The 18,876-nt window shown below is 42.3% G+C and overlaps 1 protein-coding gene across 16 annotated transcripts in view; it reads left to right on the top strand.

Moving 5' to 3' along the window:
* Positions 1-18,876, top strand: part of tjp1a (tight junction protein 1a) — a 164,441-nt gene that overhangs the window by 110,030 nt on the left and 35,535 nt on the right. For 9 of the 16 annotated variants that reach the window (XM_074616232.1, XM_074616205.1, XM_074616245.1 and 6 more), the window contains 7 exons: positions 13,109-13,165; positions 14,152-14,276; positions 15,314-15,416; positions 15,752-16,109; positions 16,308-16,414; positions 17,971-18,139; positions 18,594-18,729. In XM_074616232.1, coding sequence (XP_074472333.1) covers positions 13,109-13,165; positions 14,152-14,276; positions 15,314-15,416; positions 15,752-16,109; positions 16,308-16,414; positions 17,971-18,139; positions 18,594-18,729 — 1,055 coding nt within the window. The remainder of the gene's footprint in view (positions 1-13,108; positions 13,166-14,151; positions 14,277-15,313; positions 15,417-15,751; positions 16,110-16,307; positions 16,415-17,970; positions 18,140-18,593; positions 18,730-18,876) is intronic. The other 7 variants (XM_074616284.1, XM_074616260.1, XM_074616315.1 and 4 more) reach the window with 1 other exon arrangement.

Raw genomic sequence — 18,876 nt, 5'->3', positions numbered from 1 at the left:
CTCTCTGGCCTTGCTTTCATTGTCATTGAGACAGAGGAAGGGAAAAGGAGTCAAAATAAGACCATGAGGGAGATCTAAGGCAGAAATATCCAGAGTGTGGGTCGAGGAAAAAGGTGAGGAAAACCGTTTGGAATGAGAAACAGGCCGAGTGAGAGAGCTGGGCCTTGTCTCCTTATCTGCACATTCCTGTGTAAAGTGTATGTGTATGATGGGAGGGGTAGGGTGGGAATACTGATAGTTGTGTGTGCGGTGATTGGCTGAATCCAAAGGTTCCAGTGCTGGATCTGGTTATCTTTCTCAATGCCTTGGCTTACAGTTTGTTTCCACAGACACAAAAACAAAGTGTAGTGTGTGTGCGTGTGCGTGTGCGTGTGCGTGTGCTTGTGAGTTAGATATATCAGTCAGGCTCTACTCGTGAAGCAATTCCCTCCCACGAGTTTGTAATCGACCGAGACATTAACCAAATGTGGCATCATTTTAGGTTATTGAATTTGATTGAATTATTATTATAAGAAGAAAAACAACCATGATGAAGGATTACAGTAAGTAGAGACGTATTCATGCATTAGATTTATGTTATGTGTGTCGGTTCCAGCCTTGGACCTTTACCACCTGCACACCCCGAAGGAGAAAAAAGAAACGTTTTTCTTTTAGCAAAACATCTTCCAGCCCTTAAATACACTCATCGCTCTGCGGAGGGTGGGCCCTTAAATCCCAAGAGTGAAAAGCGCTGCCAGAGAGGCTATTTGAAACTTTGAAGTTTGCGAGAAACCCACAGCTTGAACTAAACCAACGGGAGGGATTGTGGAAAAGTGGAAAGTCGGAATCCCACCAGAAGTTACCACTCTGTGACCTCAACGCTGCCCGTCTCTCTAGGCAGAGAACAATTAGTGTGGTTGAGGTCGGATGACTTTGCTGCTGGGTAAGCTGCACACAAGATGCTAGCCTAGGCTAGCTGTGTGTCAGGGTCAGTGGAGAGCAGAGAACAGCCCGCTGCACATCAGCTCTGTGGAGCTGTACTGAGGTCAGTGGAAATAATCAGAGCCTACACCTGACCCACAGGCTCCAACGAAGCTCTCACTTCATTCAAGTGAAAATACATTACCTTTATGATTTACATATGATTGATGTGATCAAGCATATGAGTTGCAAATGTACACTGCACTTTATATTAAAAGTTATTACAATTATCAGTATAATCAAGTGAAATGTTGAGTGTGTGTCCCCTGTTCAAAACAGAGCAGAGCTGTATAAAGAGTTTTATGAACATTGAGCATAACACACAAAGTACTTTTAGCAAATTGATCTCCTTATGAACAACTATTAAGAACCAGGGAAGCACCTTTTCTTCACCAATTTTGATTCTAATAGCTAAACTCAGTGTGCTGAGCGAGCGAGTGCCGAATACCAAAACTCTTTTTTCTTTTTCAATATATATATATATATATATATCTCACTGTGTAGAACTGATTTGGATAAGTAATAAATAAATAAATAGTTTATGCATAGACGTTAACTTCCTTACAAAATCTTAATGGAATCTGTACACTCTCACTGGACTGCATTTCCTCTCTGTCCATTCCACGTTACAGAGACACATGGTAAAATAATACTTTAACACATGCTCTTTGGTGGATTATATGTTTACCGAATTACAGGAGATGCTTGGACAGATTCAGAAAACGAGGTGAATCTAATTTTATCGGTACATTTGATCGGCAATTAGAGCCGCGCTGTTATTTCCTTATATATTTTTTTAAGGGAGTTCTGCTGATACAGACACCAGCTCAGAGCGAGACTGTGCAGCCGCTGAGCACTTTGTGGCCTGCTTTAATCTTCTTTTCAACTTCACTTGTTGGCTCCATCCTCCTGGTTATCACTACAGTTTATTTTTTGACTGCTTGCTCCCACCAGCAGCAAAGTTATAACTGCCTGCTCCCTCGGGATCCCGATCCTCATGCTGTCCCCATAGCAGAGCGCTGCACACACAGTCGCACACAGCGCCGCTGTCGCACATCAACGCAACTCACGGCTCGTACTAAAACACTGTCATTCATAAAGTATCGGTATTAAAAAAATGTGGTATCGTACCGTTTTTAACGGCAGGGTATCACGATACCTTTCTAGTATCGGTATATTGTGTAACACTAGTTATATACCTCAGAGATAACTGGTGGGTTTTGCCTTAAATGTGTGTGCGACGATGAAACTGGGTTTGGAAGTTTTGCACCAGTTTGACACCACACAAGAGCGATGGGTGGAAATTTCAGCAAGAAAATACCTGGAGTCGTCAGTGCCAGATTTTAACCACAATCGCATGTTATTAACGGTTTGTTAAAACATAGACAGACTTATCAGTTAAGTTGGCAGGCAGCTACAGCAGTAAGACAGAGGCACCATGTGTAAGACCCATGCTGCAAGAAACATGCTCACTGACATCACACTGTTCTCAGTGCTGCATCCTGCCATTGTCTGTCCGTCCATCCATCCATCCGTCCTTCTATCCATTTCACTCTGTCTGCTTTCATGAGACAGCCGCTGTAGACTTCAGAGGAAGCATGGCTCAGATTAACGTTTTAATCCAAAAGCCTGGATTATAGGTTTTGTATTTTATTCCTACCCTCACTATTCTAGCAGTGACTCTGTGTCAGATAGTTTTCAGCCAGAGGTGTGGGTGTGTGTGGGTGTGTGTCCTGCATGTTATGCTGAGCAGAGTCCTGATGGAGGGCTTTTCAGGGAGCTGCATGGCAGAGTAGAGCTGCTGTTTGAGACTAATTAACTCAAGCATATTTGAGCACAACAGTACATCATTGCTGACTGAGGCTCTGCATCATCATCATCGTCATCTGCCTATTGGCTACTTGCCCTCATCTGCACACCCATGTGTGTGCACACACTTGCAGCCCTCTCTCCTCCCATCACAGTCACAACCTGCCCTAAAAATGCCTACTGCTGAATTCATCTGTTTAATGCTGAAGGTGACGGCAGATATGTCGTTGGGTTTGTTATTTCATGTGCGCTTCACAGGATAGCACATTAATCCTGAAAGACAGAATGTAAAAGCTTACATTAGAGGCTTTAATGCATTTGCATGTGTTTGCTGTTGAGTGCTTGCCCTCCAGAAAGAGCATGTGCGTGTGTCTCTAATTATGAGTTGTTTGAGTGTACTGCTGCTGCCCCACTCTTTCCTTTGGGTCTGTTAAGAAGGGAGATACGGTTACCGTGGATACAATTGCCCCAGTGATGGGGAGAGCTGCTGCTACAGGGTGGCGGTTCTGTGAGTTGCCAGGCTAAATGTTGATCCTTCAATGTTAGTCTTAACTTTTCCCTTTCCTCTAATACGTGCAGATACCCAGGTTTTGTTGCAATGTTTTTTACCTCTCTACAGTACGCCATAATGACATGTTAACTGTATTAAGCTGTGCGAATAGGGCTGAATTTCTACTTTTTTTACAGATGAGTATTTGTGGTTGTTGTTTTTGTACGCCTCTTTGACAGTGAACTGAATATCTTTGAGTTGTGGACAAAACAAGACATGTGAAGGCGTCATCTTGGGCTTTTTCGGAAACACTGATTCACATTTTTCACCATTTTCTGACATTTTATAGACCAAACCGATCAACAGATTAATCGACAATGAAAACAACCGTTAGTTGCAGCCCTAGTGTGTTTACAGTAGTGCCCGATAGCCATGATGAAAATAAAACCCCAGGAACAACAGTGGGACCTTGGTGTATTTGAATAAAATCACAGTGAGATTAATCAACCACTTGCCCTCTAAATCTGGATTAAAACTTTCTTTAGATTGCAAGTCGTAAAGTGAGGTGAGTATACTGGGAGGAATTTCCAGTAGTTTTGCACAGGGATTGCTGTGGAAGCTGAGGCTATTTCCTGCAAACAGGAAGTGAGTGTTTTCCTGTGGGGTGATGTGGCCGCTCTTGCTTACATCCTGCCTCAGGCTATCAGAGAAGAGCAGGCACACTGACCTAAAGCTTTATCAGGACTTTACCTCACACTTGTCGTCATCTAGCTGCTGCTAGCCCCATTGCTCAGTATTTCTACCTTTACCTCAGAATAATCTCATGTGAATAATGGTTTGTTCTCTCTCAGTGGCAGAAATGTCAGTGCTCAAGTATTCTTTAATCTTTTTTTCTTCACTCCTCCCACATTTTCATCCTGTGGGTTTTTGTCAAAAACGGCATCTTAGACTTTGTATTTGATCTGCCCACTGTGTGAAGCATTCCTGTGGTTCAAATGAAGGGAAGTTGGATGGATGGAGGGAGGTGGTGACTAATGGCCTGCCGGACAACAGTTTCATTGGTAAAACACTGATAAAGGGCTTGTATTATGCTTCCTCCAAACCTCCTCCCAGCTCATGACATTACTCATAAGATGACCTCACCTGCGGCTTTGTCACTTTCCTTTTTAAGTTGATAAAGTTAATACTATTGATTGAAAAAAAGGTAGTAGAGGTAGTAAAAGGCCCTGACACACCAAGCCGACGGTCGGCCTAGTTTTTTCGGTGTGTCCCGCACCGTCGGCCTTAGTCTGCCCGTGTTGGAGTTATTTTGGACGATTCAGCATGTTTAATCTGCTTTATGTCATGTACGTATCATAACATACAACATAGCTTGTATATCCGCAGTCCTCGGTCTTTCGGGTTTCCGTTTTTGAATGAGACTACTACAGACTACCCTGACCTGCTGGAGTGGAGAGTTATTTAGTCCCATGCAGGCGCAGAACGTATGCGCTAACTGGCCGTCGGCTGTAGTCTTTGCAGTGTGTTCGACTGCAACATGTCGGCCAAAACAAAGGCGACGTGAGGCGACGCATCTGGTGGCCTTCATTGCTGCTAGTTCTCTGATGTTGGGTTGGTGTGTCTGGGGCTTTAGGGATGTGTTTGACTGCCCACTTCTCTGTGGTTTTATTGTGTAGTCAGTACTGCCAACTTGGGTATGTGATCCAGGTCCACATGTTTTTGGCTGTTTCTGGCTGAATGCTTCTATTTACCAAAAAGTCCACTGATGCTCATCAGCTGACTTTTCGTTTGGTTGCAGAATGGATGGTCTCACAGTGCACCGATTCTCAAGATCTTGGCAGTGTATACTCAGTTTTTCTATGTAATTGTGAACATGTTTGATGACTATAGAGACTGAGAAGCATGTGGGAAGACTTGCATGCTTGACCTGACCCTACTTATCATAGCTTTCTGCAGCAGGTTATTATTGTCCATTTCATCACTCATTTTTGCAGTCCGTTCATCAGTATGCCCCAAAGAACTGGATTAGTCTTTGCCTTTGAAGAGCCTGAGTGAGCTGTTATCTTCCGTACTGGACTCTGTGTTATGGTGGACCAGGCAGGGCCACGCCAGGCTGGCTGTAGCTTGAACAAAGAGGCCCTGTAGTGTTAGATCATGGCTGGTGTGTGTGCGTCTGCGCGTGCACGGACGGACAAGTACACATGTTTCGTGGCTGCTCTTTGTTTCCCAGCCCTGGGCCTTGCTGGCCAGAGCTCAAGCCTGACTAATATGGATGTATAAATATACTAGGCTGCCGTCAGTTTGTGCAACATCAAGCACACCATTGTTTCACACAACTCTGTGACTTCAGAGATAAACCGCATCCTTTGTTCCCGTCAGTATTTTTATTATTTCTTTACTCCAGAAAAATGAGACACACTTGTGTTGATGTTTGTTTTGGCTCGACATGTTCTGTGATCTTTGCTTTTGCATGATCCACAATGTTCCCGTAACAAAATGCAGGAGATATCCAAATTACCATTTGACACTGAGCTACAGCTTTTCCACACAGAAATTTCTTCATTGTGGGTTTTTGTTTAATGAAAGATGAGACCACATTGGCCTTCCTCATCCACATCACATCTGGATTAGCTGTTGAAATGATCTTGGTTAAAGTGAATTGTTTGTTTTCTTCTCACGTCTCAGTAACACTAAGCTAGAGCGTCACTTGTGCTCTGTTACTGTCTGCTTTCTACCCTGCTTATACCTCACACTCAATCAGCCAGCCTGTTAATCATCACTTCACATTGCAGTGATTAATTACTGTAATAATCTCATCTGAGAGACTGAGCCGTAGTCCCAGTGGAGTAAATATTCTAAGCAGCCTTAGAGACAGACAGGATCTCTCCCCTTAACCATCTTGGCTGTCACCAGTTTACATTGTATTTGTCACAAACACTGTAGCCTGTATTATTCTTTTGTGACAGAGCCTCTGCAGATGTCTTCATCAGTAGTAGGAATGTCAACGGATAACCGCTAATTGGTTAGCTATCAAGAATATTTTTGACCAGTTACGTGTGTCGGCCTATAGGTTAATTTAAGGTCTTAATAGCCTAGGTAAATTGATGGTCTATATGTTAATTTAACATGAGCGCCAAATAGGCTTGGGCGGTAGATTGTAGAATTAAAGAGCAGGCGAGAAAGCAGGCAAATGAGTATTCAAAACTTTCAGAGTCAGTGCGTTGTCTTATCGGCTCTTCTGATCGGTCTTTATAGAGACCACCTATTAAACTATTTAGAACGAATATCAGCCAATAATGATCGGTGGCCAACCGATCTAAGCACCCTTAAAGCTGCAGTGGGTGGAAATGGAGCAAATGTGATTAAAAAAAACATATTTTTATAGAACGGTCACTATATCCTGACAGTAGTACATGGAAAAAATAATGTGCCTCTGTGTCCTCTGGTGCTCTTAATGGCATCTGCAGGATTTCACAGATCGGAGGAAAACAACCAATCAGAGCTGAGCTGGAACCTGCCGTCTTTGAGCAGCTGTCAATCACTCGTAAACTCCGATCAAACGGTCAAACTAGGCAGCGCTGATCAAATATGAATCAATATTCTATTACTGTAATGCCTATTTCTTGCCTCAAATGTTTTCAGAAACATCTTGTAGTGTACTGTTTAGCTGTAAATTGAGAAAGTTTGTGACCCGGCAGCCATGTTGAGATCAGTTGAGGAAATACCAAGCACCGCCCACCTGCCGGAGCACTGTCAATAGGAACGCTCTCTCTCTGAAATGATCTGTGATTGGCCAAATTAAACAGCAAGACATGTACAATGCAAAACATTAATCGTTTTTCGAAATGCAGCGCCAAAGCTCACTGAGTCAATGGAGCGCCAGACTTAAAGGAAAGCGCCTCTTGTTTTTCATGTCATTTTGCTTCTTAAAAATTAACGAGTTAGATACCGGTCAATTGTTATTGGGCTGTCAAAAGCAAAATTAACAGAAACTGATATCTGTAATCAGTAGAGAATCTACTTTTTTAGATAAAAACATCCTATGTGAATTAGTATCCTACCTTAGTCCTAACTCATTAACCGTCTTGGTTGTACTGTACAGTATATCTGTCAAGGGCAGGGCCTTTTCCACTCACAAGCTGAACGTGACTACACATACTCTTTTGCACCATTAAAATTAATAATATGTGTGATGTTGTTATAATCCTTTTAATTCATTGAACCCAAATCAAGCAGCAATTTGAGCAATTAAATACATTCTTTTCAGTCTTTCTTACGTAAAGGGATGTGCAACTGCAATGCTATAATATGCAGTATATAACAGAAAATCACTCTTTCTCTAATACAACGCCCACTCGGATGTTAAATAGACATTTAATTGAAGCCGTGCTGTTAATCTGTAATTCTCCTGTCTCTCTTATGACTCACATCTGATCTATGACCTCTTACTGGTACAAGCATGTCTACGCCTTCATGGCTCATACACTCTCACATACTGTAAGCCCTCCCTTGCAAGGCTTGTGGTCAGTTTGTAGGGGTGTGGGTGTGTGGGCTGTACGACTTCAGTGTTTTCAGAGGGTTTAGATTTGGTCAAGCAAAAATGTTTAACACAAATATTTACAAGTTCTTCATAGTCTTAGGTTGCTTTTGAATCGGGATTTAGTTAAATGGTTGGCACAAATGTGTGTGTGAGAGATGGAAAGAGACAAGGGAGCAGAGAATAAAAGGGAACATGTCATTCAACATGTCATCCTCTACAGTTTTATGTGCCCTGTCCATTGGTACTGTATATGTTAGTTGTATAAGCAGCCCACAGCCTTGCTCTCTTCCTCCTCCTCCCTCTCACTGCCTATCAGTGCAACCCACAGTTCAAGTACAAGGCCACCTGCCTGCCTGACCGCCTGACCGCCTGATCACATGACCCCAGCACGCTGTTGTTTCTCATGATGTAGCCCCCCTCGGTCTGCCTGGACTGTTGGATGGATGAATGAATGGATGAACGGGTGGATGAATATATCACAAAACACTTTAGAGGAATGGATGTGTTTGGGAATGTCGGGAGGGGGGAGCCGTGGTTAAATGGGTCAGGTCTCTTCACACAATAGTAGCATTACTGTGTGAGTCGTAGGGGCAGACAAGGCAGGGGGAGGAGGGGAAGAGGGGAAGAGAGGGGGACACCCAAGCCCTTTGCACCAATTATGGACATAAATAACATCCACACAGAGCTACCATGGAAATCGGGGTCAAAGGGTTAACTGTGTATTCTAGAGGTTCAGGCCAACTGAAGTGAACGGTGTGAATGGAAAAGATTCAAACACAGAAGAGGAGACCTACAGTAAGTTCAGCATAGGTTACTGCCTACAAGGCCAGAGGCCGATACTTAGGTGTTGGATCCAAACTGAAAACAGACCTGTATTAAAACAGCACAAGGGGCTGTGCTGGTGGTTGAGTGTGGATTGTTTGGGTACTTGGGACACAATGAAATATGATCCAGGATGTCCAGTTGGAGTTATTGATTGATGCATTTAAAGGCTTATCAGGTGTCAAACACTGAACAACAGTTTGTATTGCTCACTTACATGATTTTACAACTCTGGAAAGTTATCACTTTGGTAAGGAATGAGTCCTTACCCCAAGTGAAGGAGTTTAAGTATCTCGGGGTCTTGTTCGCGAGTGAGGGGACGATGGAACGTGAGATTGGTCGGAGAATCGGAGCAGCAGGGGCGGTATTGCATTCGCTTTACCGCACCGTTGTGACGAAAAGAGAGCTGAGCCGGAAGGCAAAGCTCTCGATCTACCGTTCAATCTTCGTTCCTACTCTCACCTATGGTCATGAGGGTTGGGTCATGACCGAAAGAACGAGGTCGCGGGTGCAAGCGGCCGAAATGGGTTTCCTCAGGAGGGTGGCTGGCGTCTCCCTTAGAGATAGGATAAGAAGCTCAGTCATCCGTGAGGGACTCGGAGTAGAGTCCTTGCTCCTTTGCGTCGAAAGGAGCCAGTTGAGGTGGTTCGGGCATCTAGCACGGATGCCTCCTGGGCGCCTCCCTTGGGAGGTGTTCCAGGCACGACCAGCTGGGAGGAGACCACGGGGAAGACCCAGGACTAGATGGAGAGATTATATCTCTACTCTGGCCTGGGAACGCCTCGGGATCCCCCAGTCAGAGCTGGTTAATGTGGCCCGGGAAAGGGAAGTTTGGGGTCCCCTGCTGGAGCTGTTGCCCCCGCGACCCGATCCCGGATAAGCGGTTGAAGATGGATGGATGGATGGAAAGTTATCACGCCGGCAATTATTTCAGTCTATTGAGCACATGAACTGTAACTACCTGTAGGTCACCACTCATCCTTTTGGACATTACCCAGACAGATAAAATACTGTAACTTGTGTAAACAATGGTTATTGAGCGACCATGTTAAAGGCTCAAATGATTCTTAACTTCAATGAGGATATTCACAATAATCAAGTTTAGGGCTGCAACTAAAGATTGTTTTCGTTATCCATTAATCTATAAGGTTTTTTGACGAATCAATTAATTGTTTTTTCTGTAAATTTTCAGAAAATAGTGATAATCTTGTTTTATTGGTAGTCAAAACCCAAACATATGGTATTATGTTTATTATCTTTTCAGGTAAAGAGATGCAGCTCACCTTTGAGAAGCCGGAACCAGCAAGTGTTTGGCATTTTTGCTTGGGAAATTAATGATTAATCGGTTATTCAAAATAGACACTTGATTTAGGCTATGTTTGATCGAATAATCAACCAATAGTTTATCTCTCAATCAGTCATTTTAAAAGTTACTTCATCGTTTGAAAGTCAAATTACATAGTTCCTTTTTATCCCGTTTAAAGGTGCTATTTATAACCTTCAGCCACTAGATGTCGCTCTCTTCCTCCTCCGTTCCATTGCATTCACTTCATAACAAGTGGTTGCCAGTTCGACACATAACGTGGACATTTTATGGTTGAGTGGAGGAGAGAGACTCAGACAGACAGACAGTCATGTCAAGTGAGGATTCTTTCGTGGTAGAGTAATGAAGTCATTTTGCAACATGTAGCTATACATTAACTATAGATTTAGGTTACTGTGTACAGTGGTGAACTGAACAAACTGATTAGAGATCCTTTATTGATTTGTTTGGGAAGAGGATTTACTCGTGGGGAAAAAACTGAACTGAACTGAACAAACTGAATTTCTATCTTTTGTTGCTCATTGCTAAATCTCTGAAAAGTAGTGTTTTGTTTTTTTATTGAACTCTGGACTCTTTATTTCCGGTGAATGTTATTGGGACTTGCATTTGATTATCATACACTTAACTCCCCAGATCCACTTTGTTTGAACCAATCCAACAGCATCCAATCAAGTTTCAGGAGAAAACTATGAAGAACTAACATTATGTTACTGAACTCCAGTTTGATCCAGTTACTCTGCTGTTAAAATTACATTACATTTGGTGAAGAGCGCATATGGCTTGTTTAGGACTTGAGACCTGAGTTGGGACTTGACTTGTGACTTGAGTGGACAGACTTGAGACTTACTTGTGACTTGCAAAACAATGACTTGGTCCCACCTCTGGTAGCCTTCACCTGGTGAAATGTCAGGAAGGTATACAAAATAGATACCGCCAAGCCTAGTATTCAGGCTTGAATTGATTAACTGTCAATATATTTAAATTAATTTGCTTTAAATTTTGCTCTGGTCTCTTCTCTAAGTTTGTATTCGACATGGTATCTCAATGAAATGTACTTAAACGAATGTAAATGTGACATAAAAAGGAAATTGATTATTTGGCCGGTAAAAAATAGGCTTAGTCGGTGGATTTTTTTATCTATTTTATTTATTTAATTAATTCACAATCATAATTTTTTTTTTAGGATGAGCCATACTTTCATTCTGCACCTTTGTAAAAGCTCTAAAAGAAATATTTGTCTACTTAAAAATGTCCTTAATATAACCTAGGAAATCAGTCTTTTCTTCTTTGTGTTCAGTTGTGTCTTTTTCCCACCAAACCTACAGTAATATGTTTCTGGCCTTTTTCTAAAAACACCAGACACTCTCATCAGCTGGCTCTTGGTCTGTGTCCTCATCACATGCAGTTGGCAGCTTTGCAGTGTGAACGTGCTGTGATCTGTGTAGTTAGGTTAAAGGGAAGGTGATGACAGTAATGATCATGATGATGGGTGAGAAGGTTGGGGGATTAGGTGATGATTAAGGGGTGAGGGAGTGAAATTATCACGATGGTAGGGTGTAGGGAGAGACAGATGGCGTGGTGTGTTATTTTAAAAAGCTGATAATAGAAGTTGTAGTAAATGAGCACCCTGCCACGTGTGGTGGCGTTTTCGTCTTTCCCTTCCCTTGCCACATTGAACTGTGCTCAGCACTCTGCCACAGACAGCTGTACCGTTACTACCTGCAGGCAGACGGACAGACAGACAGACAGACAGGACAGCAGTGTTGCTTCATCAGCTGGAGGCAAGCAGAGAGAAGCTGTAATTTAAAGCTGGGGACATAGCACTCTGGGAGTTAAAAACAACATTGCTTTCAGACTCAAATTGAGGAGTGTCTCTTCGACCTAATAGTAGTAACATTATCACATCCTTATAGTTTCATATTGGGAGTTTTCTGTGCTTCATGTGGAGTAAATAAAATAAACTAAAACATGAATCATGCAAAAAGAGAAACCTGTGTGATGTAACTGAAGCAAAAGATGCCTGCTGCCTAGCATCAGTTTAATCCAGTGTGGCAAGTCAGAGGAGCAGCTAAATACCTTATTTGCTTCAGCTCTCTCAGATGACCCATCCAGGAATAATATACGAATGCTCACTCAGTCTTCTGAACCTCAGTCAGTCTCTGCCGGCTGTTTACTCATGCTGCTGTCATTCATAATCTTTTCACATGTGGACTTTTAGGACTTAGTCATGCAAATAAGCAATAGAGTCTACCTTGCTGGTAGCCAAACAACAACTCAACTGAAAACTGAACAGGATATGGAAACACTAAGCATGAATGTAGTTTTAGACTGTCACTATTATCTAAAGCTGAATATAAACAATGTTTTGTTTGCAGAGTTTTATGACTCAATGACATTTTGTGTGTATTATATAAGTAGGCTATGTCTTGCACGCTGCACACAGGTTTAATGTGCCCTCATTGAGTTAGTGCTATTCTTTAGAGGAACTGAAAGTTAAATACATACATAATAAAAAGTCCTATGGAACCAATAAGTATTGTCTTCAGGTCTAATTGGTTGAATCAGGTTCATACCCTTACAAACAGTTATGTCATAAAAAGCCACATGATGTATTTCAGAGAGGTGTGGCGTTCTGATTTTTAGGCTTGCCGCGGTAATCGGTGTTACCGGTGTTGCACGTTGGTCGGGCATACACGGATTACATTACTTGGCCACCGTCATTTAGCTTTTTTATAGAAATAAAAACTATTTAGTTCATTTTGGCGTATCAGCGCCGTGTTATCAAAACATAGTCGGACGAGGGACGCTACAAATTGAAAGTGTCTGCTCCGTACAGAGTCTCAGCACAGAGTAGTAGGAGTCAGATTTCACACACAGGACGAGAGAGAGTTGACAGACAAGACGATGGCGGATGATCTGGTGTCAAAGCAAAAAGCAAAAGCAAGAAGCATCCTATAGTACATCACCACCACTAAGTAAAAATGACCAAAGAGTTGTCTCAAAACTTTACAGGCTCAAAGTCTTCAAGAAAGGAACATTATAAGCTTCACAAAGACAGTATTTGTTGCAGGATTATTGTAATAGGCTGCATTCGGATATACATATGTACTTATAAATTGGCCTCAAGATGTTAATCCGTTCCCTCTTGTTTCTTGTGTTGCAGAGTGCAGCGATGGAGGAAACGGTCATATGGGAACAGCACACAGTGACCCTTCACAGGGTAAGTGTTTACACCTTTCCCTCTCTGCCTGTCTCTGGCATCCCTAATCCTTCAGTATGTCTTGTGTGTTCTTCACTTTTTCTCTCTCTGCCCATCCATCTCTCTTCCTCTCTGTACTGAGAGGGCCAGCTGTAGCAGCAGCAGGATGTGTGGTACTGAAACAATAGTCAAGGAACCCAGATGGCAGGAAACAAGGCTAAGGAAGACTGAAATCAGCATCCACATCCTTACTACTTCATTTCACTTCCTTCCTGTTGGCAACATATTCTTCTCCCTAGCACAACTCCAGGGAAAGAGGGGGGATGATGGCTTTAGTCCATGTGCTTTTTGTCCTGTGTAAAGTCACATGTAATGATGATAGATTGCACCGGTGCATATAACTGATAATCCCTCTGGCACAATCAAGTTAACTATCAAACTATTCAAAGCCATATTCCCCCAGAGATAGATGATAAATCATATACCCATTGTCTTGTATGCTTAATTACTGAATGTATTTTGCTTTGAGACAGTAAACTGTAATTAAGTTGATGCTGTTGTGCAGTGGGATTGTATAGAGCACCTGTCTAGACTGGCCTGCTTGCTGTAATCTAATTAACAGCGGCTTTATTGAGGCTGAAGGAGCAGTCCAGTGTGGCCTGCGGTTCTCTGCCTTGCGGTTCTCCTGTGTTGTTGTGGTTGTAAGATTAGCCTTTTACATCACATGGCTGGATCCCTCAGTGCTGGCTTTTACGTAGGCAAACACAGCAGTCCTCAAAGCCTCCATGGAAACCTCTTGGAAAATTAGCAACTTGCAAATGCATAGCTTTGTTCTTGTCCACAGTAAATGTCCCAGTCTTTTAAAGCTCATTACATTATTTTACTTAAATAGCAGTTTCACTGATAATTAGCCTACAGAGAGCCTATTAGCTTGTTTTTGTTGGGATAGTTTACTGTATTTGCCATTTATGCGTTATCAGTCAGTGTGTATGTATTTCTGTGTGTAGGCCCCAGGTTTTGGGTTTGGTATTGCCATCTCAGGTGGGCGAGACAACCCTCATTTCCAGAGCGGGGAGACGTCCATTGTGATATCTGATGTGCTGAAAGGAGGTCCTGCAGAGGGACTGCTACAGTAAGTCTTTGACTATTGTCCTTTAATATTTTGTGGATTGTAGGAGCACTGTTAGTTTGACCTCAGAATTAGATAAAGTAAGTAAGCTCCTATTAAATATTTCTAATGTTACATTTTATTCTGTATAAATGTCTACCACCTAGGGCTGCACGATTATGACCAAAATGCTAATCGGGATTATTTTGATCAATATTGAGATCACGATTATTCGTTAATTTTAGGAACAAAATATTTTTTTGGCAATTTCACATTTAAATAAGCAGAGCGCTGCTTTCACTTTCACGTTGTGCTACATTCTAACCGTCAAAAACTCTATATGTTATCCTTTTACTTTGTTACTGTCATCTACAGTGATTATTTTCATAAAAATACACAATTCAAATGATTAGGAAATAAATGATTGTATTTTTATTTAAATATTTGCTCCGATTAAAAATGTAATATTGGCATTAGTAGTTCTAATTAGAAGCTGCTTAGAGTTAGCTCTTTAGCTCCGTGCTGTCGGCAGATGAGGCGGTCACTGTGATTACTCTGAGCAGCATCATGGGAATGAATTTACAATATAAGTTAATTGTTCCAAATGTTTTAAAGTTGTTACTCCACGGCTTGTTGTTCTTCACTCAGATGAAGAACTTCCACACCAACGACATGCTGTGTATGTGTGTGAGACGTTACTGACTGTGCCGCTGTGTGCCGACATAAAACCATCATTTGGTGGCTGCACATTTGTGTGTAACCTGCAAAAAATCGGATATATGAGATTGCTGAAAAACTGCTGCTTGTTGACGTTGCATCTCAAGCTGTTAGTTTGGGAAGCACTTGATTTATACAGCAGAGTTTTCTACGAGCGGAGCACGCATTGTAAACATAAATATCGCTGTCGGTCATGTTCGTGGGAAGCCAAAATCGTGATCGCCATGAATAGTTGATTAATTGTGCAGCCCTACTACCACCCTGGTATGAACTGTATAAATTCACATAGATCTCTACAACTATTTAAACATTGTTAAGTGTGTTTTTGTTATTAATATTTTCAGAGAAAATGATCGAGTGGTGATGGTCAATGCAGTCTCTATGGATAACGTAGAGCATGCCTATGCAGTGCAGCAGCTCCGAAAGAGTGGCAAAAATGCAAAGATAGTAAGTTTGACTCTGAAGATATTTACCAAACCTGTATTTGTGCAACATTGTGTGAAACGCAGTGGCCCTGATGTTACAGAGCATGATTTCAGGGGTTCACACTTACTTCTAATTGCTGTTTGACAGAATGATTTGTGCAACATTTCTGAGACTATTGCGTGTGCTATGTGATTAAATGTTTTGTTGTTGATTTACACTGAAACAAATTCCACATCAACTGCGGTTGGCAATAAATTATTGAATCTTGAATCTTACTATCATGTTGACCTCAAATGTGAGGGAGATCATAATAAGCACATCTTTAATAACACTCAAAACTTCCTGTCTTTTCCCAGACTATTCGTCGCAAAAGGAAAGTGCAGCTCCCTGTTTCTCGGCCAGGGGACAGGGAGACCATGTCAGAGCACGAGGAAGAGGACAGCGACGAGGAGGATGGCTATGATCATGATCACGATCACGATCACGATCACGATCACCACAGTGGGCGTGGTAGCCAAAGTGCCTATGGAGGAGCAAGCGGAGGCACGGGCACTGGCAGGCGTCAGGATCGTGAGCGTAGCAGCAGTGGCAGGCGGGATCACAGTGCCTCGCGGGAGAGGAGCGTCTCACCGCGCTCCGATCGCCGATCAACAACCTCCTCTGCTGCACCCAGGCCTGCCAAGGTCACCCTCGTCAAGTCCCGCAAAAATGAAGGTGAGCAACGCAATGTCCAAGCAACTTAAAAGTTTACAATGCAAATCCTGGAGTTTCTCAGCTTTGCTTGTACTCACATTAAAGGTCTATCAGAACTTTAATGTTGACTAACCTGTTAATCTTATTTGCAGGGAACTGAGTGAGTTTTAATGATGCAACCTGTTAATATTACTTCTCTGTGCTTATTAACTATGAAAGTAGAATATGGACTGCGGTTGGCCAGCCACATCTTTGTGAAGGACATCTCTCCTGAGAGCCTTGCTGCCAGAGATGGAAACATCCAGGAGGGAGATGTTGTGCTTAAGGTGAGAGAAAAGAGATGAGTGTTTGCATGAATGAGCCGACAGGTAAGACGGGGGTTTTAAAAGTGGGTAAAACGCAATATTGAGGAAATGAACTGATAAAACAATTATTAGAATAAACATAAAGAGGAACATTGTTGACATCGAGCTGCCATCACTGGAACATCTTCACAACACTTGCTGCGTGAGGAGGGCTAAGAACATCATACAAGACATCACACACTCTGGACATCATCTGTTTAAACTCCTCCCATCAGGCAGGCACTTCAGATCAAACCACGTACACACAAATAGACTGAAAATCAGCTTCTTTCCAAAAGCTGTAGCACTACTGAACTCAGACATCTCCTGAGTCTGTCAAGACTGATGTGCTGCCACACTGCACTCTTACGGGACTTTTGCTGCTGATGTTTGAACACTCGTTAGTTATATTGAAACGTTATTGTACTATACTCATATTGCTTATATTTTTATGTCTATATCGCTCAGATTCTGCACTTTAATCGCTGATATTTATATCTAATCTTTTATCTCATTCATCTCTTATTTATTCCTTGTAAATATGTGTGTCGTCTTTATAGTATAATGCACCATTTGAGGTCAACTGCAGTTTCGTTATGCTTGCAGGATGACAATAAAGTTCTTGAATCTCCTAAAGGTGAAAATAAATAGCTTTAAATAATGTCATTAATAGAAGGAGTGAGGTGGGGTGAAAGAGAAGGGAGTATTAAGTTTTACTGGAAACTTTCACTAGCCTGCCGTGGTAATCTGCTGAAAGTGGCTCGCAGAGTGAGGTCACAGTTCATTAGTATGCAGGCTCACCAGCAGGAATACCACACATTCCATTATTCCTTTGAATTTTGATCCCCTCGATCTCTGAGGAGGGAAAACTCCTCCTTCACAATGCAGAGATGCATTCAAAATCCAATTTACTGTATCAATTGTTCTGAAAAGAGGCAGAGACATTTTCTAGTTGAAATGCGATTGCAGGACAAAGACCAATAGAAATAAAATACTTGAATAAAGATAATATTATAATGATAATAATAGTTTTGCTTTATACAACATATATGATACAATACATTTTCCGTGGACTGTCTGTGTCTCTGATGGTACTAAAAGCATTGCAAGCCTAATTGTAAATACTTTTAAACTTGTTTATAGCCTTCTGGACATCCTTATTGTTAATGTGAGGCAGAACAATTCACAACTCCTCTTAAAAAACGTTATTACAATAGTCATATACATACAGGTACATGAAATATGACCTCCCTCTGCATTTAACCCATCCTAAGCATTTCGGATTAGTGGGCTGCCGTAAAGCGTCCGGGGAGCAACTAACAGTGCCTCGCTCAAGGACACTTTGAAATGCAGACAGTAGGAACCGCCAACCTTTCCATTAAAGGACGACCCCCTGTACTCACTGAGCTACAGTCGCCCCAATGTTTACCTTGTGATGATCCCATAGTTTTCAAAAGAACATTGTGGGATCTACAGAAAAATTGTGCAGTGAAGTTGACCTGTTTATTCAGTTCTCTCCTCTCCTCTCCCTCTGGCAGATCAATGGCACAGTCACAGAGAACCTATCACTAATAGATGCCAAGAAGCTGATTGAGAGGTCAAAGGGCAAGTTGAAGATGGTGGTGCAGAGAGACGAGCGAGCCACGCTGCTCAACATTCCTGACATGGATGACAGCATCCCATCAGCCAATAACTCCGACAGAGATGGTGAGACAACAGACGTGTAGCAGTGCCGTGTCGGATGCTTACTTACTTAGTCCTTGTTGCGGCGGGTGGCACATAGGGCAAGGACTAAGGATCTCCACTCATCTCTGTTGTTTGCTTTCTTCTCAATGCTGTTCCAGCTGTATCCTCTCGTCTTCATTCCTCCTTTGATGGTTCGCCTCCAGGTTGTTTTGGGCCTCCCTCTTTTGCGTTTTCCCTCTCAGATTCCTTAATACATGTCCTAGCATCTCCATCTTCTTCTTATCAATATTGTTTTCATGTCCAAGCACCCTGTCGTTTTGTGTAGATCATGGTGTGTAATCTTCCTAGGCCAGAATATGTGTCGTGTTAGATGCAGCTAGCATAAAGCTCTGACCGTGTTTTTACAAAAGACAAATTATGTAATGATTTATGTCATTGATTAAATGCTAATGCATTTTTAATCTAAAATTCACAGACATTTCAGAAATACATTCACTGACATCAGACCATTCCAATCGATCCCACGGGCGAGGTAGTCGATCACGTTCACCTGACAGGCCCGAACCATCGGACCTTCTCCGTCACTCACCTCGGCAGATCAGCAATGGCAGGTAAGCAACGTACATATGCACATGCACACACATATGACTGCAAATCAGGTGATGGGACACAGCTGTGACACATACCACAGTCATACATCCATACTCCCACCACTCCAGCTTCGTACATCATGTCCACACCCTCGGGTTAGTGGGTGC

This window comes from Sebastes fasciatus, chromosome 2 (assembly GCF_043250625.1).
Source record: "Sebastes fasciatus isolate fSebFas1 chromosome 2, fSebFas1.pri, whole genome shotgun sequence".
NCBI classification, from domain to species: domain Eukaryota; kingdom Metazoa; phylum Chordata; class Actinopteri; order Perciformes; family Sebastidae; genus Sebastes; species Sebastes fasciatus.
The sequence above is the reverse complement of the archived record's forward strand: the minus strand, read 5'-3'. Positions and strand labels throughout refer to the sequence as shown.